Below are 26,375 nucleotides of genomic sequence, written 5' to 3'. Positions count from 1 at the left end.
CGCCGTGCCGTCCCGATAGTCGCGATACGGAGCGAGGAGCGCTGCCGGCGTGGGAGGATTTCGGTTTGTTTTCTTGTTTGAAACCAACGTGCCTCCGTGTTCTCTTCGGTTGCGAGGAGTTGAGCGCTCTGAAAACGGAGCTGAATTTCTTTCTGACGGAAAGCAGCTCCTTTCTGAGAGGGCCTTTTTCTCTTTGCGGAGTTGCCGGGCAGGGCTTTGTTTGGGGCTGTAGGGCAGTGACAGCCTACAGCGCCCGCGGTTGGTGTGCAGAGGTCCTCGAGGCTGAGAAATGGGAGAATTCCTAACACCGCCCGATGAGGGTCGCGTTTCTGCTTTAACAGTTCACAGAAGTGAAAGAAAAGAGGGAACTGGGGCTGTGCAGCCAGAAACTAAGAAGTGTTATAAAAGGAAACGCTGCTTCTCCGTGTGCTGCTTCTTGACTGTCCATAGCAGGAGAAAAGAAGCCCGAAAGCCGCACCTGGGAGGCTGTTTTGAGCTTTTTTAAAAGTTGGGCCGCACTTGTATATCTTGGACTGTATTGTTAAGCTCCATTATATTGTTATAAATTGTTAAATAGTCCCGGTGTTAACCATTAAACGTTTGTAGACTGTCTGCATTCCAGGATGTGTGTTTGGAGGAGTTGAAATGCTGGAGGTAAAAGCTCTTCATCCTGACCAAAAGCAGTCAGAGGGGATTCGGTTTTTTAACTTTATTTTCCAAGACTGATCTGCTGGGGTCTGTAAATGACACAGAAATGAGCAAACTTAGAGCAGTGAGTGAATGGCAGCCTCAGGTGTGCAGTGCAGGTGGAATTGTGCTGCCTCAGAGCAGGGCCCAGGCACAGGGCTGTGCTGGGACTCACTCCAGTCAGTGTTCAGAATGTGGATTTAGAGCTGAGCTCCCGTGGGCTGTTTGCTTTATTGTGTGTTTACTTGTAGCTCTTGAGTTCTGTTGGGCAAAACAAGCCTTTTTCCGGTTTGAATTGCAGTTGTTAAGTAGTCTGTTTGTAGTTAGCGCGTGTGTTAATTGATTAAAAAGGCATTTGGGGTAAAATCGTAGTTTTTAAAGATCTGATCATTCCAGAACTCTCAGTAAAGAGTTTGGATAGAAGAGGAAGAAAAACCGCCCCAGAATGAGTCTGAGAGTGTAAAAGGCAAGGGAAGAGGATTTGCTTTGCTTTTTCTTTTTGTCCAAACATGTTTGAAAAGCCTTTGAAGTAAGAAGGGAAAAAGGAAAATCTGGAGAGCGCATCCAGGTATGAGTGTGTCTGTAAGCATCCGTCCTGGCAGGCAGGAAGCAGAGGATGTTTGTCATGGCTGAGTGCTTTTATTTCAGTGCAGGGTTTTGCAGTTGTCCCCATGCTGTGTAAATGTGGGATACGGGAGGCTGTTGTTCCAGTGAGGATTTGGGAGCACGGTGATGTCGGAGCTCAGCGAAACCCAGTCAGTGCCTGTGCTCTGTTTGTACCTCTGCTTTCAGTGCTCTCATCACACTGAGATCAGAAATGGACCATTTGAAAGATTCTCAGGGAGGCTTTGCTACCTTGGGTAGATAATGTGAGCTTGTTAATGCCCTTTGGCAGGAGTGTATCTAAATTTAAGTCTCGCAGATTACACAGTTTTTGCCTAGTTTAAATTTTTACTGTGATTGTGAATAAAGTTTGAATAAGTATTATTTCATCCTGATAAACATGGAAGGGATATTATTTTTTACTCCTGTTCTGTTTTCTGATACCTTTTTAGTGCCCTATGGGTTGAAATAAGGTGGGGTGGGCAGTGCAGAGCCCCTCGTTTCTTCAGGAAGTGTTCTTTGAGCCTTGCTCTGAAAGCTTTGTTTCTCAGCATATACTTAACTAATAGTTTAAGAGGATGCTGTTACCACGGATTATGTCTGAGTGACAAAAGGCAGGCAGAGGTTAAGCAGTGCAGGAGCAATGCCTCCTGTTTTCTGTAAACAATGGAAATGCAGTTTTCTGATGATTAGACAAACTAATTAGCATATTTGATTTGTATTAAGATAAATTCTGATCATATCCACAGCGTTTCCTGCTCCCTGGGGCCAGGACTCGGTTCTGGTGGGAGGAGGCAGCAGTTTCTCCCATGCTTGGTGCTGGGAGCCCACTTGGTGGTGCCCTGAGTGTGGGCATGGCGAGCCCTGCTGCTGGGGTTGGGGTTTCCTGCAGTCCCCAGCCTCGGTGTTAGCAAACGCTGCTCGGATCCCCGTTGTGAAACAGCTCTGTGCTGCTGTGAGGCTGAATGCTCTCAGCGATGCACCTTCCCTTGTTCTGAAAGGGAGATCAAATAAGCACAACGGATCATAAGGCGCCGTGAATGTTACACGGCTTTAGCAGAGTCTCTACAAACAACAAATGGTTAGCTATGCAAATCCAGAAGTGTGTGTTTTTCTAAAGCATGAGGAAAAACTTCCCTGCGCTGGGGCAGTGTGTGCTGCACAGTGCTGGGGTGCAGTGCCACAGCTGAGTGCTGTCTTGTAGCAAGATCCCAGCAGAATCCTTGCCTAGCTATCATTGTTTCTCTTGCTGCAGCCTGACATACACTGCTTTAAAGTGCAGCTGTGCTGATGGCTGTTGCCTGTTGATGAGTTGCTGTGTGGGTGGGCACATCAGCCAGAAGCACGGCGAGGAAGCTGCTGTCACCCGGCTGGGGCTCCGCACGGTCACTGCTTGCTGCTGTGTTAATTGGGTCAGCTGCTGTGCTGTAGTGCAGCTCAGCTCCACCAAGCACTGCTGCTGTCTGCTGAGCAGGACCGTGGAGACCAGCGAGGAGCCGGGGAGGGACCAGCAGCTCTCAGATCCGTGCAGGTTGCTTGGCGTGGCTGCTAAACTTGCTGTGCCAGAAGTTTCAGTCGACACATTTAAAACAGAGAATCCCCCCCTCCCCAAATCTTACACAACAGCTGGTGCTGCCAGATTTTAACAACACGCACACGGGCTGACATGGCAGCGAGTTTAGAACAATAGTTGGGCCACTTCCTTCCTGTGTGCCTGCTGAGGCACTGCCGGGTCCTGCTGCTGACAGATGGGTGCCATCGTGCTGACATCACTGCAGGCCTGAATGCTCTGCTGGTGGAGGATGAGAGATCTGTGTGTGCTGCCATTCCTTGTGCTCCTGCATTTAGAAAAAAAAAAGGGCTCTGCAATTGCACTCGCTGCTTGCTCGGCAGCCCCAAGTTATATGTGAGCTTCCAAAAAAAATGATGCTTGCCAGCTAATGACAGTAATGGCATGTGAGGCTGCTTCAGAGCAGGCTGACAGCACCTGCCCTGGGAGTGTCCTCTCTTCGTGCTTCTAAGAAATTTGGGTTAACTTGTTCCATTAGTCTCCGCCTGTTCTAAGTTCGATTAATAAGCTATGTTCATATTTTCTTTAATATCACTGTATTTAAAGTTGATGTTTGCGTTAGAACAGCTATGAAGATGCTATTAAATGTTGAGCTGCTGCAGCTCCCCCTGTGACTGTCGGTCTGCAGAGATGTGGTTGCTGTGGCAGAATGGACCTGGAAGCCAAGGAGTCCCAAGGGACAATGGCTGCTTTCGTCACGCTGAAGTCTGATTTGTGACATTCACACCTGTTGGTGCTCCTTCCTGGTGGTAAAAGCACTGTGCTAAGTATTGCCAAAATGGAGTTATTTTTAACAGGACTGGGACTTGATGTGTCAAATGTGCTGACGCAGAGCTTTGTGGTTCTGTAGGTAGTGTCAGTGCAACGAGGGAACACCTGCTGTGTGTGTGCTGCGTTAGCCAGGCAGCCTCTGAAGGGCATTGCTCTGAGAACTTGGGCTGTGTCAGTTTGAACGAAGTTTGTGTGTTTCCTGAGTAACTTAATGAAGCCTCTTTGTTTTGAAGGAAATTGTATGGTGGCTAAAATAATGTTTGAGTAATACAGTAGTGATTGTCACACCTGGTGCATTACACAGGTATGTGTTTGGCCGCATGTAATACAGGCGGTACATCTAGAACAAGTGATGCTGCTTGGAGAGCTGGGCAGTCTGCTGAGAACCAGCTTCTGTTATTTCTGGCTCTACTTTGGCTTTTACTTAGGTATGCACTGGGATAGGTCTTGGTCCCCTGCTTCCTGTTGTCTTTGTGTTGTGAAGTTGTGCTTCTGGAGTCTCTGGGGAGGAGGATTGGCTTGGTGGATAGACAAAAAGATAATCCAAAGAAAAGTAGTTTAGTTTTGTGAATTGACACTTCAATATTCCTGTAAAGTGGGAGCTAATGAAGCAAGTATCAATTATATACAATGTATATATGATTATTTTTGGTCGATGTGGTATGTATTTCAAACTCATCGGTTTTCTGTTCTTCTGAGATTTTCCTGAATTAAAGACAAGTTTTTACATAATGAAGTAGGAATTACCATTCTTGCTTTGTTCTGAACATGTTTTGATAGTATGACCTAAGCACTGACCTTGTACTGCAGGTTAATGGACCTGATGGCATTCTGCAGAACGGAGCAGTGGATGATAACGTCGCTAAAACCAGCCAGCTTCTGGCAGAGTTGAATTTTGAAGAAGATGAAGAAGATACTTACTATACAAAGGATCTTCCTGTGCATGCTTGCAGGTGAGACTGATCTTTGCATCAGGCTGATCGTTTCCAGAAGGTGGGGGGCATTGAGTGAGACCTGCTTAGAGGATGGCTGGAATTTTGAGAGCAGCTTCCCCGTAGGCAGCTGCCTGCTGGTAGGCAGGGAGTGCCCTCTGCTGAGCTGTGTGCTCTGACAGTGCTGCTTTGCTGAGGTCTTGGGCCTCTCTTCTAAGGGCTACGGAGTTGAACCATCCTAGAAACGGTAATGGTGGAAATAGTTAAAAAGCTTGCCTCAAACCAGAAGTTTAACTCGTGTGTTTGATACTTCCAGCCACTCTCGTGATTCCTGATTTTTTACTTCCCCTTATTTTGTACACTTCTAGATAATTCAAATCTTGTATTTGCATTTTCATGTAAATAATTTCCCAATCACTTCCTCATCTCATTTTAATTCCAGTTACTGTGGTATCCATGACCCTGCCTGTGTGGTTTACTGCAACACCAGCAAAAAGTGGTTCTGTAATGGGCGTGGAAATACATCTGGCAGGTAAATGATTAAATGATGGAAATGAGATGGGCAAACTTGCTTTAGTGTTTGTTTTGAAATGGCATAATGGGTGTGACTTATATTTTCCACGATGTTGAATTCTCATGACTTGAATGTGAGCCTCCAACCTCTAGATTTTCCTGTTACGAGCTTTTACAGCTCCATCTCAGCAAAACTTGAATTACTTTTGGGCATGAGCTCACTGCTTCTTCCCCCTGTGCTCTTGCAGAACAGTGTAACAGATGCTGTGATCCATGGAGCTTCAGGAAGCTGCTTCCAAACAGCAATAAATTTCTTATACGTTGCCCCTTCTTTCACATTCACTTTGAAGTATTCATGCACTGGAAAAACACAGACTGTTAGGAGTCATCTTGGCCTGGATGAAAAGAGCAGGGAATTATTAACGTCTGCCAGAGTATGAATAGGTTTTTGTTTATCTCTTAATAATGACTGAGTTGCTGTGTTACATAAAGTTAGGGCTAAATCTGGTTTTCATATTGACTACTTATAAATATGCATCCTCTCTGCTTTCAGCCACATTGTTAACCATCTGGTGAGAGCAAAGTGCAAAGAGGTGACTCTCCATAAAGATGGACCTCTAGGAGAGACTGTCCTGGAATGTTACAACTGTGGATGTCGTAATGTGTTTCTCCTTGGCTTTATTCCAGCTAAGGCAGACTCTGTGGTTGTTTTGCTGTGCAGGTGAGAGAATTTATTACAGTGTTTGTGTTAAGTATTGCACAACTGGATTTCTAAATGGCAACCCTTGGCTTTCACTAGGTACCTGAATGGTTTATACTCTCCTTTTTATCCCCGTGTCATATTTAGTATTTTAGATGCTGAGAGTTTTTTTCAGTTCTAGAAATACAGGAGAAATTCTGATTGGAATACCTTGCCTCTGCAGTGTTGAAATTCCAAGTGCAGGAACTGATGAGTTGGCTCAGCAGGCTACTGGTGTTGGCTTTCTTCTTTTAACCAAGATGCTTGGCGTGTTTGAAGAATGTGTTAAACATGTTCTTATACTTTGGTAACTTCCCTTACAGTTGTTTAATAATTTTTCTCAATATTTTGGTTGTGCAGGCAGCCATGTGCAAGTCAGAGCAGTTTAAAGGATATTAATTGGGACAGTTCACAGTGGCAGCCTCTTATCCAAGATCGCTGCTTCCTTTCGTGGCTGGTAAAGATTCCATCTGAGCAGGAGCAGCTGAGAGCACGTCAGATTACAGCTCAGCAGATTAACAAACTGGAAGAACTTTGGAAGGTATTTCCCACTTTTCAAATTACCAATTGTGTTTTACTTAGTGCTGGTTTTGTGCCTTAAAAAGGAGGGACAAGGCTGTTTTAGCAACTGTGTAAGGCAGGAAACATAACCTAATATGCGTGAGGTTCAAACCTTTCCCTTTTGACAAGCAACACAACTGGGAATTGACTAGAGAAATCACCTGTTAAAGTAGGAAAGCTTCATCTTTAGGTTCTGTCAGTCAGTCTGTAGTCAGTCACTGCTTTCTGAGAGCTTTTTCTGTATGTCTGGTAATGCAGAACAAACTTGGCTGCATGTAGGTGAGCATGACATAATATCTCAGCATGGTTTTAGCAGTTTATTGTCACTTGTTTGTGCTTAAAACTTCGAAACAACACTCTTGTGTGTGAAATTCTAGGAAAATCCATCTGCAACCCTTGAGGACTTAGAAAAGCCTGGTGTTGATGAAGAGCCACAGCATGTCCTGCTTAGATATGAGGATGCTTATCAATACCAAAATATATTTGGTCCTCTGGTCAAGCTTGAGGCAGACTATGACAAGAAGCTTAAGGAGTCTCAGGTAATCTGCTTGAAAAATGCCTGTTTGGGGGGGGAATTCTGACCAGTTCTCTCATTTAATAGAATAGAAGGAAAAAGTAAAATGAAATAAATGTAATATTACTGTAATAAAGACATGACAGTAATTAACAGTAGTATTGATATGTGATCACAGGGAAAACTTGGAAGACCTTAGGTGATGTTTCCATCTCTTCTGAATTCAAAGTTTGTCTCTCCTGGAATTGTATTCTTTGTCAGAACTGCTTCTTGACCACCTTCTGTCATGTTCTTTTCCTCATAACATTCACTTACTTTTGCATCAGTCACTTTCCATCAAGCTTGGAATATGTTGGGGATACTTAAGAGTTTTTTTACAAAACAAACACAGGTGGTGATGACAACATATTTCTCATTAACTAAATGCATTGTCTTTGAAACAGAATTAACTCCTACAGGTGGGCAGGTGAATACAGTCCATAATAATAAACACAGATGTTTGTTTGGTGACAGTGGAACAGCAAGTTTTGTATTTCTCCACTCTTTTGAAGTTTAGGACCGTGAGGACTGTGGTAGTTGGTAAACAGCTTTTTAAGAACATAATATATGCTCTTTCTTTATTGTTAGACCCAAGATAACATCACAGTCAGATGGGACCTGGGCTTGAATAAGAAAAGAATTGCTTATTTCACTCTGCCAAAGACTGATTCAGGTAATGACAGCTCAGCTGCATGTTTTGTCTGCTTTTTGTACCTGGTGAATAATATCAGCATTTAAAGAACTGTAATGATCTGGCCTGGGATATAAGATTGTCCTGTAGGTTTTTCTGCACTGTGGGGCGGTTTTGCTGTAAATGTTCTGAGATTATTTTCTCTTTCCTTTGTAGATATGCGTCTTATGCAAGGAGATGAGATCTGCTTGAGGTATAAAGGAGACCTGGCCCCTTTGTGGAAAGGAATTGGCCATGTTATCAAAGTTCCTGATAGTATCCTTTACTTAATGAGCCTTAATGAAAGGTTAAATTATCTTTAGGAACTCCTAAATTGTGTACATAACTAATTTTGAAACCATTGTAATTAGTGGGCGTCTACTTAATAAATCAAAATCGGGGAAAATAAAATTCAAATGTTTGCTGTAGATTACTACTTAACGAGGTTCTACAGATTATGGTGATGAGATTGCCATCGAGCTGAGGAGCAGCGTTGGAGCCCCCGTGGAGGTTACTCATAACTTCCAAGTGGATTTTGTGTGGAAGTCTACTTCGTTTGACAGGTATTGAGAAAGCACTTAAACTCAGCAGATAATGAGTTCAGTAGGTGTATATTTTTTCTTCTAACTTCAGTGGGATTTTTGAACAAGAGGTGATGTATTGTTTCATTACACTGGCAATCAGAGGGAGTGTACTGAATGCATCAAGTTCATGAACGTGACACCTGCTTCACAGAGCAGCAGCTCTAATTGTTGTTAGAGGTGGTAATGTTCAGATGAATTCCAAGCTGTCAGTGTTTCTCACTTTGGAAGCACCAGGGACTTTTTAAATACATTCATGTAGCCTGTGAATCCAAGGGGAAAAATTAACCTTAAGCTCAGTAGCATTTGGGATTTAAGAAGAAAAAGTTTTGAGGTTCTGTTTGTTAATGTAGTCATGAAGTGCTTTGTGTTCTTATTTGATCTCCTCAACTTTGAATCACTTTGACAGACTGAAGTTTCAAAGCAACTGGATCAGCTGTGGGCTTGAGATGTGTCTGTAGTGCATGTTGTGAGATAGGAGCTTGTTTGTTGTCCTGAAGTAGAGGTACTAAGTACAGCTTTTATTCAGATCCTGCACCTAAAACTTCCACTGCAAACTGTCAGAGTCCAGTTCCACTGCAGGTTTGTGGTTATAGTTTGTAGAATGCACACTGGGGAAAGAAAAATCCGTGCTCTTGAAGTCTAATGTTTGGTCTCCTAGTTCTGTTATTAGATGCTTTGCATTGTCTTTTATCCAAAAGTTATGTTTTAATTTGTCTGGTGGCTGATTAACTTCTGCTCTACTTTTGTGCATAATTTCGTCTGAGGTAATCCTGATTTTGTTCTATTTTTTGTCCTTTGTTCATTTCAGAATGCAGAGTGCTTTAAAAACATTTGCTGTGGATGAGACTTCGGTGTCAGGATACATCTATCACAAACTGTTAGGCCATGAGGTGGAAGATGTAATTATTAAATGCCAGTTGCCAAAGCGTTTTACAGCACAAGGACTTCCTGATCTCAACCATTCTCAGGTAACCTCGTGTTCCTTTTTTCTACGTGCAAAGAATATGATGAAGGATTTATGATTGAAGGTTTTGAACGACTTTGTAATTTCCTGTGCAAGGAATACTGAATAGCATTAAAATAATTCCATAGGTTTATGCTGTGAAGACAGTCCTGCAGCGTCCTCTGAGCCTTATCCAGGGTCCCCCTGGTACTGGAAAAACAGTGACATCAGCTACCATTGTCTATCACCTGGCTAGACAGGGCAATGGGTAAGAACTTCTCTGAATCTTTATGCATGAGGTTATCTCATTATTGGTCCAGAGAATCAGCTCACATTTAAACACTTCAGCAGTCTGTATCCAGTCTGTATCCTTGAACTGGAAAGATTTTCTAGAAATGTATTATTCTGTGAAAATCTGAGCTTAAATCAGAAGATACTCATCAGTAGCTTATTTTTAGGGAGCATGTATATTAACACACTGTTGCAGGAAGAAGTTTATGGTTCACTGAGACTTTTTTGCCTTTTTTTTCCCCCCCAAGGCCTGTGTTAGTGTGTGCTCCAAGTAACATTGCTGTAGATCAGTTGACAGAGAAGATCCATCAGACTGGTCTGAAAGTGGTTCGGCTGTGTGCTAAAAGCCGTGAGGCAATTGACTCACCTGTATCTTTCTTGGCACTGCATAACCAGATCAGAAACATGGATAGGTAAGGAGTGGGAGAGGGGAAGACACCCCAAAAAACCCAAACCTCAGGTGTTGTGATGGACGCAGTTGTTTTAACAACTCTGACAATGATGGGAATATATTTTGCTCTGTACAAAAGTCATTTTTAGTTTCGCAAATAGTTTTCTTGTTTCTGTGGCAACATGTAAAGAGCTTCACCGTGAGCTGGAGTTGTTGTTAATTAGATTATAATGCAAAATTCCATTTTTGCAGCATGCCAGAGCTTCAGAAGCTGCAACAACTTAAAGATGAAACTGGAGAACTGTCATCTGCTGATGAGAAACGCTACCGTGCGCTGAAGCGAACAGCAGAGCGTGAATTGCTCATGGTAAAGTTCCATCAGATACAGTAGTTCTGTTACTGCCTTCTCCCACTTAATTGCAATTTGTTGGCAGATATCAGAATACAGTTTAACTTTGGGCGAGATTCCTGGAATGGTATTCAGTGACCTTCTGTATGAAAGTGCTATCTATGTTACTTGATTGATTTTGGTTGTGTTTCTGTCTCAGAATGCAGATGTGATCTGCTGCACCTGCGTGGGAGCTGGCGATCCAAGGCTTGCAAAAATGCAGTTCCGTTCCATCCTGATTGATGAAAGCACCCAGGCCACTGAGCCAGAGTGCATGGTGCCAGTTGTGCTGGGAGCAAAGCAGGTAGGAGCCACTGGATTTCCTCTAAAGTATGATTTATAAATAGGTGAAGCAGTAGTTCAGGCAGAAAATTCAGACTTGGGTATCTGCACTGTCATCAGCGGTGAATTTTTCTTTTCCTCAGCTTATTCTTGTAGGTGACCACTGCCAGCTTGGTCCTGTTGTGATGTGTAAGAAAGCTGCCAAGGCAGGCCTGTCTCAGTCCCTGTTTGAGAGGCTGGTGGTGCTGGGGATTCGCCCCATCCGCCTGCAGGTGCAGTACCGCATGCACCCTGCCCTGAGTGCTTTCCCATCCAACATCTTCTATGAGGGTTCGCTCCAGAATGGTGTCACTGCAGGTGAGTAAGAGTGGCATTTCCTGCAAATTCCTTTCTTTCCAGTTCATTAAGGATTGAAGGAAAAATTCTTTAATTCAGATGAGTTTTTTTTTTAATTCAATTAGGAAGGGAACTGCCACCACGCTGATGGCTTTGACTCTTTGAGGCATTGCTGTGAAAGTGGTTTTTTAGTAAAGCAGTATTAACTTTATTACTTTTGTGCTCTTCAGCTGACCGTGTGAAGAAAGGGTTTGATTTCCAGTGGCCGCAGCCAGATAAGCCAATGTTTTTCTATGTTACACAAGGACAGGAAGAAATTGCCAGCTCAGGCACCTCTTACTTGAACAGGTAAAAATCAGTACTGAGATTTACATAGAAATACTGATAGTATAAGGAGTGTAGGACAACTAAGTGCCTTATATAAAAGGGGTGAATTCAAAACAGAAGCAAACTGACTGCATTTTGCACCCAGGAAGTGCTGGTTGAGTCCCATTTCAAAGCTTGAATTCCGGTGGCTCCTGAAACAAAGTCCTAATGGGTAGATGTTGAAAAAGGAGAAGGTAGCACAAGAGAGCAGTGGAGAGCTGGGAAATTCGTTTTTTTTCCTATCTCTTTGTTCTGCACATCCAAACTTTTCCAGTGAGCGAGCTTCTAACACTTTGCTCCTTTGCTTTACATGCATTTGTTTGTGTGCCTGGAAGGAAGAACCAGACCAACTTGCAAAACATATCTGCTGTGATATTTTTAATCTGCTTCTTGAACTGCGTGTGCAGGAGTGCTGAATGCAGCAAGGCAGACTGTGCACAAACAAATGGCACAATTGTTGGCTGACAGGGCAGTTGGCATTAAAAAAACGTTCTATATTTAAAACTTTAAGATAAAAGAACTGAAGGATCTGTTTGTACAGCAGGCTGGAACACTTCTCATGGTCTCACTCCAAGTACAAGCATACATTTAACTCTGAGAAGTGCATTTCAGAAGAGTGATGGCCATCCTGAATTCTGCTTCTCCAGGAAGTCTAGTGGTGCAGTACTGAAAAGGCAGATGTAGATTTCAGGATAAATTTGTGTTGTTGTGACCTCTTTTTGAGGTGTTAACTTTTAGCTGAGAGCGTCTGTTTGTAGCCAAGAGGTGATAGCAGTGAATGTTCTTGCAGAGCTTAAGCTGAACTAATTTGAGTGGCAGGGTGCTGTGGTGTAAAAATGATCTCTTTCTGAAGTAGCCTTTGTGAAAGAAGGCACAGCACACATGTTCAGGTTTTCTAGCCCCATTCACTGAAAATGTTTAGACCTAGGGCTAATTTACCTAATTAAATGATTTTATTTTTTTTTTCTTTCCTAGAACGGAAGCTGCCAACGTGGAGAAGATAACTACAAAGCTTTTGAAAGCTGGTGCCAAACCTGATCAGATTGGCATTATTACTCCTTATGAAGGCCAACGATCCTATCTGGTGCAGTACATGCAGTTCAGTGGTTCCTTGCATACAAAACTTTACCAGGTATGGAGTCATTGCACAAACGAGAGAACATTTGAAGATAGAAAGAAGCTGAGGAGATAAGAAAGGCAGACATTGTGAAACTCAAATGTTTTCATTTTTGGTCTGGCTTCTCAGACCAAATTTGCTTATTCTTTAGTAACCTCTGAGCATTTTAATTGACCTTAGGTAAAATAGTTCAAGGGAAGGTAATGCAGGAGTTAGCAAGTGCCAGTAAGTTTAAGGAGAACAGTTTGCCAAATAATAGAGAAAGCCCAGTGAGTTTCTGTTGAAAGGAGAGCTTCAGTGAGTCCATCCTCTGGGGGCTCATTGAGGCACAAAAGGGAAAGGTCAGCAGTGCTTCAGCTGTGGAAAAATATCTCAAGCTGGGAGACACACAGGAAGTTGAACACCATAAATCCTAATGCTCGATCATTTGTTTGCTTAGGAGTGTGTCCTCTGATGAGTGGACCTCCTCCATCAAACACTGAAACATGTTGCTACAAACAAGCTGGTTAGATGTTTAATACAGTCTCTTTTGCAATAATTGAAAGCTTGGGCAGTGTTTTCATTGAAGCAAAAATTGGTGGAAATACTTCTGCTCCTGCCAGGAATGATCTGTCCCTCTGATTCAGGCTTCTCAGTAGCTGGGAGCAGCAGTGCTGATCTGCAGCTGTATTGCTATGAGGTTTGGGATAGCCAAATTCGTCCTGGCAGAGTACCTGGAGAAGGGCTGCTTTCTGTAGCAGGTGCCAGTTGTAGGGGGGGGAAGTGAAAGAACCATAAAGCACATGAACATAAAAGTTATTTGTCTTAAAATGAAGCTCTCCGTTCTCCCTTAGGGAAGCTCTTTAGTGGGCAGTGGAATTATCAGATCATCTGGCATGACAAAAATAACACTTTTCCCAAATGATGGAACTGTTAGTGTGCAGCCAGTATGTTTTGTAATACCTGTTGGTAGTACAACCATCATGTGCTTCCATGATTTACGTGTTTTCCTCTGTGTTAGGAAGTAGAAATTGCAAGCGTGGATGCCTTCCAAGGACGAGAGAAGGACTTTATTATCCTGTCTTGTGTGAGGGCCAACGAACACCAAGGGATAGGATTTCTGAATGACCCCAGGCGTCTTAATGTGGCTCTTACAAGAGCAAGGTAAGGTAAAATTGGACAGATCTTCTGTTTTAGAGGCAAGCTACTAAGGGCTGCGTTCTGTGGGTGGTAAGCCTGTTCCTCTGCCTGGCTTAAGGGAACCTTGAAGGGAATATGGAAATGATTCAGCTTTGCAAGAGCAATCTTAAATCAGTCAGCGTTAGTGCTCTGTACTGGGAGGCTGTAGAATCCAGCATGCTCTTCCCTTTGTCTGCAGGACAGAAGTAGTCTTCCCTTCACTCACTCCTTTCTGTCTCAGCAGCTGTTGTTACAGTTTTTCTTTTCTTAGAATGCCTTTGGTTGTTAAGAAGGGAAGCTGCTGAGAAGTCAGTGATGTGCTGGTTGGCTTCCCTTGGTATCTGCTAAGTTCTAAAACAACGTAATGTGGCTGGTGAGCATAGTGACATGTTTGACAAGCCTGTACAGGGAAGGAGATTGCTGCAGCCAGTTTCTCAGGAATCACAAGCTTCCAAGTACAGAAATCCTTCCCTGTATACAGGGACAGTTGGGACAGGGTCTCCTATACCTACTGTCACAGGCTTCTTTGGAGTTCTTTCATTTGCTGCTGTTCCAGCAGTACTGTGTAACTTGTCCTGTTTTGTAAGCTGATCTTAGTTTTGCTGTTTGTTCTTCCATAGGTATGGGGTAATTATTGTTGGGAACCCGAAAGCTCTGTCTAAACAACCACTTTGGAATCACCTGCTGAATTACTACAAGGAGCAGAAGGTTCTGGTGGAGGGACCACTGAATAACCTCCGGGAGAGCCTCATGCAATTCAGCAAGCCCCGAAAACTTGTCAATACCATCAACCCAGTAAGTTGGCCTTTCCTGTTTCTCAGATGTCTGTGGCATGAAGTAACTGGGCATTGATAGCCATAAATGGATGGAATAAACAGACACCCACATGCCCTCACACGCCTGTATCTTTCCACTTTTGTTGCCTAGTAAATGGGCTGTGGCAAAGTAAACTGCAGTTTCTAAGTGAAACAGTTTGTCTTTATTCACTGCAAAATTTTACATGGGGTGACTTCTGCAATGCATGAAACATCGTGTATAATGAACTTACACAAAGTAATTACAAGTGTTCTGTAAGGTTTTTACGTACAGTTCTGTTGAGAATTGTCAACGTGTGGTTGAGATGATGGCTGGATGTTTTTCTTATATTAGAAACAGTATCTGTGAGGTCTTGCTGAGTTTTTACCCACCTTACAGTTGGGTTGCAGTGCACAGCTCGATGCTAAAGCTTTGTCCAACTTCTCAATGCTTTCAGGGCGCCCGCTTCATGACCACTGCCATGTATGATGCACGTGAAGCTATTATTCCAGGATCAGTCTATGACCGGAGCAGTCAAGGTAAAGAAGCTGTCAGCATTAACACCATTCACCAGTTTTCTTCAGTTAGTCTCTGAGGTTGGATGTCTTACAGACTGCAAATGTTTAAATGCTTGAAGAGACGCTACAGAAAAATGTAGGGGTTAAAAATTGAAAATGCTCATTATGTCTGAATATTTAAGGAGGGATTTTGCTGTCCCTGACGTTGCAGTAACCTCTGTGATCTAACTCCATGGTCTGAAGAGCAGATAAAGAGTGAGGGGTGGGTGTGTGTGTGTGTCAGTGTTGTAGGAATTGTGAACGGCGCTACAGAAGAGTGATTGGATGGGGTGACCACATTATGTCTCTTTGAGACTCGGGAGTGTGGGATCAATGGGGGACTAGGAATCCCAGAAGTTCTTGACAGTGATGGACTTGTCTTTTCAGTTTATATTATTTTTCCTTCTTAAAGTCCTCCTGTTACCATTAAAAGCAGGAATATGAATTTCATAATATTCAGGATGCTTGAAATAACTGTGACTTCCCCCTCCCCAGGGCGCCCATCCAACATGTACTTCCAAACCCACGACCAGATCGGGATGATCAGTGCAGGCCCCAGCCACGTCACTGCTATGAACATTCCCATCCCCTTCAACCTCGTGATGCCCCCAATGCCACCACCAGGGTATTTCGGGCAGGCCAACGGCCCGGCTGCAGGTATGGGGCCAGGAGGGGACAGTGCCAAAGCCACAGTGTGGGTCTGATGTGGGATAATGCTTTCAGTGCTGATGAGAGTAAGCTTGTTGTATTTCTTTGCACCTACTGCATTGAGTACAATGTGAAGTGTTGCCTGAAGTGAGTCATCAAGTCTTTGTAGAAGCATCTGATTCTCACACACTTGTAAAGCTTCTCACTGTTGGTTTGGATAAATGCTTTTCCAGGACGTGGGGCACCCAAAGGGAAGACCGGTCGTGGTGGGCGCCAGAAAAATCGTTTTGGGATTCCTGGAACGAGTCAGTCAAACCTTCCCAATAGCCAGGCGAGCCAAGATGTGGTGTCCCAGCCTTTCTCCCAGGGTCCACTGACTCAGGGGTATATCTCCATGAGTCAGCCATCTCAGATGAGTCAGCCTGGGCTCTCCCAACCAGAATTATCACAGGTAAGCAGAGTGATGCATGGTCTGCCCTTCTTTCCTGGGTTTTATGTCAGTCTTCTGTTCGTGTGTGCGCATCTCTGTTTCTTAGAATTGAGGAAAGTAGAAACTAAAACATCTTCAGTCAATTTGGCCGCAGCATTTCTTACCCTCTACTTGGTGGGCTTCAGAAGTATACTTGAGCAAAAGAATTTAGAGCTGCATATCCCAACTTCACCTTGAGCCTTAACGTTCAGCCGCTGCCCTTTCAGCTGCCTTGTACTGCTGAAAGCTTTGTAGCAATTCTGCAGCAAAATGGGGGTAAACCTTAAAAACAAAAAGTCATTTTTTCTTTAACATTGGCTGCTCTGTAAGGTACCACTGGAGCTTGATGCTGCTTAACACACGCTCTCGTTTCCAGGACAGTTACCTCGGTGATGAGTTTAAGTCTCAGATTGACGTGGCGCTGTCACAGGACTCCACCTACCAGGGGGAACGCGCGTATCAACATGGCGGAGTGACGGGACTGTCACAGTACTAGAGTGTAAGCACTGAGCTCACCCTCTGCTTCTCCTCCCTGCTGCAGCTCTTGAGAGCTGTTTCTCTCGTGACAGCTGTAATACAATTCTTGTTTTGCTTTCAGGTTGAGGAAGAAGAGCTAAGCTTGCGTGGAGCTTAGTTCATCAGCATTTTATTCTGGGTAATAAAAAAAATAAAATAAAATGGATACCTGTTTTCCACTGCTAAAACTGAAGCACCACTGTGTGAGAGCAACAGGAGAAAGAAACCAACCAACGGAGAGGAGAGAAGAGAGAGAGAAAGGAGAGCGCGCGAGAGAGCCCACTGCTAGCTCACTGAGACAAGGAGACTGACCGGAGAGGAGAGAGAGCAACGACGGACTGGCTGGCGCCTCACAGGGAAGGCAACTCACCCTGCAATGAGTGGTCAGCCGAGTCCCTGCTCCCCCAGTCCAAGAAGCTCGAGAGAAGGGCCTTAAGCAGGTTTCACTTCATTCCATACTTCTCTTTGCGAGCAGGGCATTACTTTTCAGAGCAGATGGGGAGAGGAAAACCCTCATCTCAGAGTTGTTCTCATTTCCAAGGGGTACTATATTTTAGCAGTAACTGTTTACATTTTAGAAGCAGAGTATCTGAGAGAGAGTTCCTAAGTTGACAGCAGGCCAAGCAGAAATCCAGTGGAACGTAGCTGATGCTCAACTCTGAGATGGAGGTTTTGTTGTCCAGCGCTGGCTCTGAAATCCTAGTGTCATCGTGCCGCCCACATTCTGAATGGGTCTTTCGTGACGAGGTGGTTTTAAAGAGATTCTTTCAAAGGAGCACTGAATTTTTAGAAGTTTGTCTCTGAATTCTTAGTGGTGGACCTGGGAGATCCTTGTTCTGAGAAGCTTACAAAAAGTGTAAAACAAAACTAAATTAGAGCACCAACCTTGAGAACTTTCAGTGTGATTTAAAGTTGCAGCAATCAGCCTCTTCTTCCTACATCGGATAGCAGTTAGAGTGGAAGGAGCCTGCGCGCTCGAGCAGGAGGAGGGTTTCGAAGTGTTTTCTGTATGCTTTAATTGGCTACTGTCTGGACTCTACTCTGTGAAAAACAAGCCTTTCTGTAAGATGAACTTTGCGCTTGAAAGGGGATGGGTTCCTGTGCCCTTCGGCCCTGGAGGAAAGGATGCTAACAGGCCTGCTTTACTGCTCCCTCAGCTGGGGGGAAGAAGTAGTGGAAACTGGGGATTATATTGGTTTTGAAGTAAAGACTACAATGTTACCGAAGCAGGTTGGAGAAATGGACAAAGCAGGCAGTTGTTGGAAGGTGGCCTCTGATAGATGGGTATAATTAGAGATTATGGGGTAGGCTTTTGTGTGGCTTCTTCGGTGATTAACGCAGATAGCCGAGAGGTTCAGGTGTTGCAGAACAAACCCGGAGCTGCTTTTTCAGGTAGTGCACCCAGCTGTGCCATCGGTGCTGGCTGAAGAAATAGCTGGAAGTCAGAACTGAGAACAGCACATAAGAGAAGCCATCCAATTTCTAAGTTGTACCCATATCTTAAATAAGTCATATGGGAACACTGGGAGCATTTTATTTGTGTCTAAACCTTTTTAGAAACGGCGCAGAGAATCACAATTCCTACAGACCCATTTGTATCGGATCCCAAACTGCGAACCTCAGCCTCCCACCAGGCAGAGATGAGCAGAGCGATTCTAACCTCGGTGTTTGTAAGGTTTGAATTAAGTTAGCGTTCTATCAAAGGGCTCCAAGTGTTTCTAGTCTTTTTTTGGGGGGGAACTCGAAATACCTCTCATATGAATGTACTTAAGCGATGTAAAACCCACTTTTTGTATCTGGGGGGAAAGCCCTTTCATCACTGTCCTTTCTGTAGAGTGTTGACCCGCTTTCATCACCTGTATTTGCTGTAGTTTTCAGGAGTGTCTCTTCCCCAGCACAGACCTGGTGTAGCATACCCACAAACGTGAGTAGTGTGCACATAGAATGGAACAGGTGTTCAGCATTTGTGTTCAGTCCTGCAGTGAACGTGGTTCAAGAACTGCAAAATAAACTCAAATTTTCCAGAAATGAAAACCATTCTTTTCTCATAAAAAGCCTCCAGCGTTTAGACTTCTAAAATGTGAAAGAATGGAGACACAGGCCACCTTCCTTCCTTGTGAGATGGACTGTTTTATTTATTAACATTGCCGAAGGGCTTTTTTATTTTTTTTTTTTCCTTCTGTAGGCTGCGTAGCTGCATAGACTTTTCAGATAGGTTTAAGCTGTAACCCTCTGTGCAATGCAATCCATTGAGTAATGTAACCCCCTCCTCTCCCCTCCCCCCTTTATTTCACTGATGAGAATGCCTGCCTCTGCTTCGTGCTGTTTTTTTTTTTTCCTTTGTAGCAGTTACTCTGAGTTTTATAAATCCAGACATCAGTGCTAGCACGGTGTTACTCTTTTGATTTTGTCTCAGTTTGTTTTAAATCTGTTTGTCATCAATAAAATATTAATAAACAGCTCTTGCATTCACGGTGGCCCCTTACCTTTCAATGATGAAACCATGCAGCATTCATTAAAACTTAGTATGATTGTAGAAACTTCAAGTTTATTACTTCCTTTAAACACAGACTGGTACAAAAGTTGGGGGGGGTGGGCAGAGCAGAGGTGGGGAAGCAAATGCAGATCCTGGGTGGGGGCTCAGCTGTGCTCAGCCTGGCTCCGATAACAGCTCTGCACCCCTCATCCGCTCCAGCCAAGTACCAAAAGGAAAGGAGTGGTTTGTAAATCCCTCCTATTTTAATTTGGAAAGAAACAGCTCCTGCTGGGTTACGTCCCACTCAAAGCTCTTAAAACCTTCAGTGGTGGATGCTGCTTTCTCTGCGCTATGTTAGGGGTTACTGCTGGATGTGGGGAAGCTGAAGGTGAGTGCTACCAAACTAAGGGCTGTTCTCAGACTACTCAGCCTGGGTCGGCATTCTGCTGCGTGGTTCAGGCATGGCAGCAGGACAGTGCTGCAGGAAGAAGTTCCTCTGCAGCTCTGGCAGTGGTTTAAACCCTTAGTGCTTCCTTGGAGGAAGAAGGCCCAGCTGCACTTGGCAATACTTCATCAGATCTTGGAGACAATACAACACAGGTACAAAAAAAAAAGTAAAAATAGTAATAGTCCAGGCTATGCTGTCAGGCTCATATTTCAAAAAAAAAAAAATATTCAAGTTAACTCAGATTCCTTGTCTGTTCCCACCGCCCCCAAAAAACAGCAAAGCTGCAGCGGTGCCAGGAAAGCCTCTGCTGGAAGGGCAGCACACAGCACTGCTCTGGGGGCTTCTGTTCATGGCATTAAACACTGCTGCAATGGACTGAGGACCACAGCCAAGAGCTGCAGCTCTGTCCACAAGTCCTCAAAAAAATAAACAACAATAAGCCAAACAAATCAAAAATAACCCCAAAAAGCATATTAACTAATGTGGGTGGTGCCTGAATTACGAGGGTTGTAATACTGCTGTGCAAAGCTGCTGCTGCCTGATGCACGATGCCATGTGGCTCCAGCTGCACTTGTTGCTTCACTCAGCGAGGTAAATTAGCACTGTGCTGCAGCACAGGGAGCTCAGGGAGGGATCAAAATGCCACTGACTGCTGCACCCAGAGCACTGCGTGCCCCTGCTGTCCTTCCTCAGCCACAGATCCCCAGCCCCTCCCCTGCAGTGCTGCTCCACAGAGGCTGATGCAGACAAACCACCTACAACAGGTAACTTGGGGCTGAACAAAAAGCGATGCTAGAGATAACTCAGCTCCAAGAACAACATACAGCTCTGGTGTGAAGCAGAAGCACCGCTGTCCCACAGCCTCCACTGCCCCAGGGAAGGGATTCAGTCGCGACCCAGCTCATGTCACGACACCATACCTCTTCCTGCAGTTGGACCAGAGCTGCTCCAGCTGAACCTGCCAGCATCACTTCACCAGATTTGTCATTTCGTTTTGCATAAGCTGCAAAAAGCTGAAAACAACAAAGCCCAGCAGCAGCAGCTGCTCTGCCAGGCACAGGAGGGGGCCGGGATTCCCAGCCTGGTGTCTCTGCCACCCACACTGGATGGCTGAGCAGCACCCAGGTCAGACCTGATCATAACCCCGTAACCACCTGCAGGCTCCGACAGAGCACCTCAGAGCACCCAGCACAACACTACCACTAAATCAGCTCTGTCACCATCCCGTCCTGCAGACCTCCTCCCTGGCTGCACATGAAGGCAGCAGCACAGAGGGGAGCTCTGACAGTTCCTGTCGCAATGGGAAACTCCCTAAGCACCAGCACAGAGGGCATTTATCACACTTGGATTTATTCCATCAATCATTCCGCGTCCCCCACGGCGCATACCCACATCCACTCCTCTATCTGCAGCCACACTCATCCACCACCATGTCCTCGTAGTGCCTCAGCACCACGTTGTCACTGTTGTCATAGTAGAGGATGGAGATGGGGGACAGCCTGACGGGGACGCAGCAGGGCTGGGGTGTCCCCTCCGGGTCCAGTGAGTGCACCATGGTCTGCAGGATGGCGTGGTTGGTGCTGTTGAGCTCGGCTGTAAGGGGGAAGGGGCACTCGCCCAGGCAGTAGTTGGCCATGTAGCCCTGCGGGGCGATGATCCAGTTCTCCCAGCCGACGTCACTGAAGCTGATGTAAAGGCGCCGGGGCTTGCAGAGGTTGCTCGGTGTGACGGGGACGTTGTAAGCGCTCCTCCTCCTCCTGGATGCCCCGCACTGCTGCCGGCTGAGGGTCACCACCAGGAGAGAGGTATCCAGGAACGAGTCGATGCCGGCACAGAGCCTCTGTGGCCCTGTGCTCAGCGGGGCTGAGGCTCCGTCTCCGCTCACCGCGATCTCCAGGATCAGGCCCAGGTTCCTGCTGTGAGTTGTCCAGTCCTTTGCCACATCGCTCACGTTGAAGAGCAGAGACTTGTGCAGGCGGATGAAGGACTGCTCCACCAGCAGCTTGCGGCCTCGCTCCGGGGACAGCGTCCCCCTCAGTGGCACCTGGCAGCTGCGGTACAGCCTCAGCTCAAAGCCCTGCCCCCGGCCGGGGCTGTGGTACGAGTTGTGGCTGAACTTGACCTCCAGCTGAGCCATCGTCAGGCGCTCACCCTCCTCCAGCACAGAGAGGTTAAAGTACAGACGCTTCTGCAGACACAGCAGCGGATGGGGCTGTGCGCTGTGAATGAAGTGGCCTGATGGAGAAGAAGAAATAGAGGTGGTGGTGTCTGAACCCCCTTATGTCGAGCAGGATCAGCCTCCCAGTAGTCGATCAAGCTCCTGTTCCTTCACGTAGAGGAAGACGGGCAGAGCAGAGAGAGGCAGCTCAACACATCCACAGCTGCTGGATCAAGATGGCAGTGGCGTGGAATGGGGCCATCAGCCCCACAGCACAGCCTGCAGAAAACTGTCAGTTTCTCCCCCAGCAGCGTTGTTAGGGAACAGAGGGACAGGAGGGCAAATAGCAGCAAACTGACTGAACTGACAAGCTGCCTGTGAAAGCCAGCCCTAGATTTCCACTGGAAATCTGAGCTCAACAGAACCTAATCGTGCCTTGAGATGTGAACAGCATTGACAAAGCAGCTCCCACGTAACAGAACGGCTCAGAGAAGCCCCATCCTCAGGGGCCAGCTGTGCTGTATGAGCAGCCCGAGGCAGGAGGACCAAAAGGAGAAGGGGGACAGACCCAGCAGGATTGCTGAGCATCTGCCTCTACCCAAAGCTGGGAGCCTAAACTCTAACATCATTACCTACAACATGCTCATAGATCAGACCAAACACAGCCAGGACTGGTCTCAGAAACCACTTCTGGCTGCTGCCCTGTCCTCCCCCAGCCATTCCCAGCCCAGACCACAGAGAGGCTTTCAAAAAAGCAGGACTCAAACAGCAGCATTTCTGTACCTTGGTCAGCGAAGACACGGATGATGTTCCCAGGGACGTTAAACTCCTCCACCCTACAACCATCCACCGGGTCTCTGTTTGTTGCAGGAGGGCTCTTTCTCTTCTGGAAGATCCGCCAGAGAACGGGTGGCACCGGAATGGGGATTTTGGGGCTTGGCTTCACGCTCAGACCCAGGGATTTTAACAGCAAACTTTCCTGTAAACTTAAATCCATCCCCAGACTCACAGTAAGGAGAGCCCAGGCAAGGCCAGCTCCAAAGCTGGCACGCACAAGGAGAGGCCACATCGCTCCGCTTTCCTACCCGCAGACAAAGAGCAGCACTGTGCACAGGACCCACTGCCAGCTGCACTGAAGACAGGGCCAGGGGGTGATGATTGCCTGATGGGAGCCTTTGATCTCGTTAGTGCTCAATTAGCACACAGGGATTCCCAGGATTGGGCAGAGGGTGTGAACGGTCCCCCCAGGCTCCTCGGGGCCTGTTAACCCTTTGAGGCTGTGGCAGGACAGCAGCTCAGAGCTCCCTCCCCTTCCGCATCTCCACACCATTGAGGTCCCACAAGAAGTTCCATGCAGTGGCAATGCTGCCAGCACGCCGAGCTGCTCCATGTGCCCTGGAGAAAGGTGGATCTGGTGGCCACTCCACCCAGACTGGGGAGACGCTGGTCAGTCAGGGCATCCTCTCACTGCCTCCTCCCAGTCAGCTCTTCAATCACAGTGTTTAACACTTCCTCCAAAGGCTGTTAACTTCCAGCACACCACATCATCTTCAAACTCTGCCCTTCAGCTCCCACCTCACACCATCCTCCCACAGCCCAGGTGCACAAACAGCAATCAGCACCCACTTCCCACACGGGGTCCCCCCACTCAGGGGCACTCACACCAAATGCTGCAACCCAACCAGTGCCAGTGCCCAGCATACCGAGGCACTGAGATTCAGTTTCCTTCATTTCCTCCTTCCTGCAAATCCAGTTCAAAAGCCAAGAAACTAAAGCACACAGATAGAGCCCTCTGAAACTCTGCTAGGAAATTACAAGGTGACGCATCCTGCCACAGCTTGGCAGTTTCCATCAAGCCAAAGTCACATTTTGCTTTCAGTTTCCCTGAGGCTCACGTGGCAGCAGTGAGTCAAATCAACATAAAGAGAACAAAGAGTAAAAAATAAAATTTAAAAAAAGAAAAAAAAGTTAAAAAATTAGCCAATCTCTGATGCCTGGAACGGATGCATCCAGTATCCTACCACTGCCTACTGATTCCAGCCGGGGAGCTCTGTGCTGGGTCAGCCCCAGTTTCAGGGCTTCACAGCAATGAGGTGTATGACCCAGCCCAGCACACAGGCTTCACCAGGCTCAGGTCAATGCTACCTGGAAAACCAGCACAGGCAGCAGAGATTGACTGCTCTTCACTCAAGCAAGCAGACATTGCTGGACAAGAGTATGGAGATATCTCTTACATGGGCTTTTTAAGCAAACAAGATGTCCTGGCCCTCATCCTGGGCCGGAATAATGCTCTAGGGCTGGGTTTCCAGGAAGACCTGCACATGAGAACTGTGCTGCATGCCGCAGCCTCCAGAGAAGCACAGACATCTTTGAGTTAGACCCCTCCAAGTCAGCAAGGCCCAGAAGTGCACTGCTTCACCTCTCTGCTGCCTGCTGGCACCTGGAGCAGAGCTGGCTTTGGGCTCCCTATACCTGATACTGCAGTGCCAATGGAGGACAGGACGTCCCCCTCCCCACCTGACACTGCATCAGAGGACCCTTCAGTGCTGCTGAGGCAGAGTGGTGGGGAGGAGCCAATGCAAACAACAGGAGAAATCACAAAGGGACTGAGAATAGCTGAGGGATGGAGTGAGAGAGGAAGCACCAGGGGACCTAAAGCCAGCTCCAAATCCTACCTGGACCAGCAAAGCCTCTCAACCGAACCAGCACATACAGGCTACAAAAAGCACACAGCATCAGGTGAAGCCTGGTCACAGGCAAGGCCTGGCAGGGGCCTGTTCCATCAGTGGCATCTCCTCCCCGGCTCCAGGCAGGGGATGAAGGGGCGTTGGGGATTAAGTTCTTCTTGTGCCTTTCATTTGCTGGGATTGAGCGTAGGGTCCTGGCTCAGTCCCCAGATCCAGCCAAGCTGCAGCAGCCACGCTCTTATAACCGCTTGTCTTTCACAAGTCCGTTCTTCAGGTGCATCCTGTGAATGAGAGCACAGCAGACAGTGAGCTTTGGCCTCTGCACCGACTCTCCCTCCCTTACTCTCACAGCTGATCTGCCGTAACAGGCTCATGCAGGCAGTTTGAGACTGGTCCCCTATCAGTCAGACCTGCTTTACGGGACCCAGCATCTCACCTGACTTTGTGCTCCACACAAACAGCAGATGCTGCTCAGGGAGCAGTGCCACACACAGAGCCAGTTCTGCCTGGTGAGCAGGGGAAGGGAAAGGTGAGGATTCACGGGACAAAGGTGGACAGACACCATAATGCTGAGGTGTGGAGATACAAAGTTCTTCCCGATCCCTGCAGCTATTTTTTATACTCTGAATCAAGACATCCTTCTCTTTTCCAGCCCAGCGGTGGATGCTTTAAACGCTGCTTCACAGCATCTTCCCTTCTCCCAACCCAGACGTGCTGTCCAGGTCCCCACCCCTGCCCACGCACCCTTCTTTCAGAGCACTGGGCAGCTGGAGCCCGCTCTCTTTCTTCTTGGCTGCTGTGGTTTTCTTGCTGTCCTCCACATCATACTCGCGCACGTCATTCACCTCGTGCACCTGCCCCATCAGCACCTTGGCCACAAACAGGACGATGTACTGCAGGGGGAAAGGCACAGTCAGCCACAACCGCCAGGCCCAGAGCCGTTCCACCCAGCCCGCTCAATCCCATTTGCTGCATGGGGCATTTCTCAGCCCTGCAGAAGGCAGCTCCCATAGGGGTGGCCGAAGCCCTGGGATGAAGGCTCCTACAAATGCCACTGACTGATTTCATCACCACCGGACAATGGATGCAGCTGCCACCCAGCCCAGCCCACGGTTCAGCTTCACCCTCCCCCAGAACTTCAGGAGATGCCACGGCATTTGTGCCTGTATCACATTCCCACCTGCTCCAGTGCCAAGGAGCCCCGGGCAACAACAGTCTGTCACAATCCCTTCCCATGGATCCCTGGGCTGAGAGACAACATTCTCAATTCCAGCACCAAGAAGCCCTCTGGGCACTGCACTCCTCCCTTCCCACTCAAACCCCAACACTTCCCCGTGCCTGCAGCTCCCACAGCCACCCTGGAGAGGCAGGCAGCAGGCATCACACAGCAGCAGCTGAGGCAGGAGAGGCAGCGTAGGGGTTGCTGAGCTTCCCCTACTCACCAGAAACCAGTAGATGTTCATCAGAGTGAGGACAAGGAGCAGAGCATTGAAGAAGAAGTAGAAGGGGATATTAGGAACCGACTGGAGGCTGGAGTAGCAGGTGGCGTAGAGCACCTTGAGGGGAAACCAGTAGAGACGGAACCAAAACCTGCCAGGGCAGAGGGAGCAGGGTGGGATTAATGGCCCCCAGGGATTCCCAGAGCAGCTTCCTCCAGCACAGCCTCCCGTGTCAACTCCTCTTGCAGCTGGCAGTCCCTGCCCCCGGCATCTGATTTGGGTTTGAAGGCCTGGTTCTAGGACTTCACACAGGCCCCTGAACGGGCAGGAACATTAGTGAGGGTACTGTTACCATGGCTGAGCATCAGCACCAGGGCTGAGAAATGGCTTTCTCAGAGTAGAGGCAATTCTACTGTGCAGATTTTCTCAGCTGGATGGGGGGGACAGCAGAGGAATATAGCTGGAAGGTTTTCTTAGTTCTGTGCATCCCTTGTTTATCACTCAAAACCTTCCTTGTTCTCCTCCCCCTCATATCAATCGTTCCTGTTGCCACCTCTCCTTTTCAGAGAAGCCTGCAGAGAGGGAGGAAGGAGACAAAGGGATGCACCAGGAGTGACAACCTGTGAGTGATTTATCTCTGCTCTTCATCTTTCTCTTCTGCCTTTCCCCAGGAGGAGCAGCAGGGCTGGGATCTGAGGCCCACATCCCATTTGCTTCTTCAAAAAAA

General features: G+C 46.8%; 3 protein-coding genes and 1 long non-coding RNA gene across 8 annotated transcripts in view; 2 read left to right on the top strand and 2 right to left on the bottom strand.

The window, feature by feature from the left end:
- Nucleotides 1-3: 3 nt before the first annotated feature.
- Nucleotides 4-18,912, top strand: UPF1 (UPF1 RNA helicase and ATPase; the record flags this gene model as incomplete). Its single annotated transcript, XM_019609968.2, has 24 exons — nucleotides 4-63; nucleotides 4,442-4,584; nucleotides 5,006-5,095; nucleotides 5,630-5,797; nucleotides 6,176-6,356; nucleotides 6,754-6,915; nucleotides 7,518-7,602; nucleotides 7,777-7,875; nucleotides 8,054-8,162; nucleotides 8,992-9,151; nucleotides 9,276-9,394; nucleotides 9,666-9,830; nucleotides 10,061-10,175; nucleotides 10,357-10,500; nucleotides 10,622-10,835; nucleotides 11,045-11,162; nucleotides 12,156-12,312; nucleotides 13,298-13,440; nucleotides 14,076-14,250; nucleotides 14,708-14,789; nucleotides 15,303-15,464; nucleotides 15,689-15,906; nucleotides 16,301-16,423; nucleotides 16,523-18,912. Coding segments are annotated over 23 exons (3,189 nt in total), but the record flags the coding sequence as incomplete, so codon positions are not given.
- Nucleotides 18,913-20,694: 1,782 nt separating this feature from the next.
- GDF1 (growth differentiation factor 1) lies at nucleotides 20,695-22,624 on the bottom strand. Its single transcript, XM_003213292.4, has 2 exons — nucleotides 22,306-22,624; nucleotides 20,695-21,599 (listed from the first exon to the last, which is right to left on the bottom strand). Exons 1-2 carry the CDS (start codon nucleotides 22,589-22,591, stop codon nucleotides 20,767-20,769), a joined length of 1,119 nt encoding a protein of 372 aa, XP_003213340.2. The 5' UTR covers nucleotides 22,592-22,624; the 3' UTR covers nucleotides 20,695-20,766.
- Nucleotides 22,625-22,703: 79 nt separating this feature from the next.
- CERS1 (ceramide synthase 1) overlaps nucleotides 22,704-26,375 on the bottom strand; it is a 12,475-nt gene continuing 8,803 nt past the window's right edge. For 3 of the 5 annotated variants that reach the window (XR_004162121.1, XR_004162119.1, XR_004162120.1), the window contains exons 5-7: nucleotides 25,390-25,799; nucleotides 24,954-25,102; nucleotides 22,704-24,490 (exon numbers count right to left, since the gene is read on the bottom strand). Coding sequence is in view for 2 of the 5 variants with exons in the window: in XM_031557146.1 (XP_031413006.1) it covers nucleotides 24,448-24,490; nucleotides 24,954-25,102; nucleotides 25,652-25,799 (340 nt within the window). In the remaining 3 variants the exon portion in view is untranslated. The remainder of the gene's footprint in view (nucleotides 24,491-24,953; nucleotides 25,103-25,389; nucleotides 25,800-26,375) is intronic. The other 2 variants (XM_031557146.1, XM_003213291.3) reach the window with 1 other exon arrangement.
- On the top strand, nucleotides 25,663-26,375 carry LOC109363729. Its single transcript, XR_002109546.1, has 2 exons — nucleotides 25,663-25,751; nucleotides 26,215-26,375. It is a non-coding gene; the product is annotated as an uncharacterized LOC109363729 (long non-coding RNA).

The sequence above is a fragment of the Meleagris gallopavo genome, chromosome 30, assembly GCF_000146605.3.
Source record: "Meleagris gallopavo isolate NT-WF06-2002-E0010 breed Aviagen turkey brand Nicholas breeding stock chromosome 30, Turkey_5.1, whole genome shotgun sequence".
NCBI lineage: Eukaryota > Metazoa > Chordata > Aves > Galliformes > Phasianidae > Meleagris > Meleagris gallopavo.
The sequence above is the reverse complement of the archived record's forward strand: the minus strand, read 5'-3'. Positions and strand labels throughout refer to the sequence as shown.

Coding starts and splice junctions, on each gene's coding strand:
- GDF1 (XM_003213292.4), bottom strand. CDS start 22,591: ATGTGGCCTCTCCTTGTGCGTGCCAGCTTTGGAGCTGGCCTTGCCTGG. Junction 21,600..22,305: donor CCGTGTCTTCGCTGACCAAG/GTACAGAAATGC, acceptor CTTCTCCATCAG/GCCACTTCATTCACAGCGCA.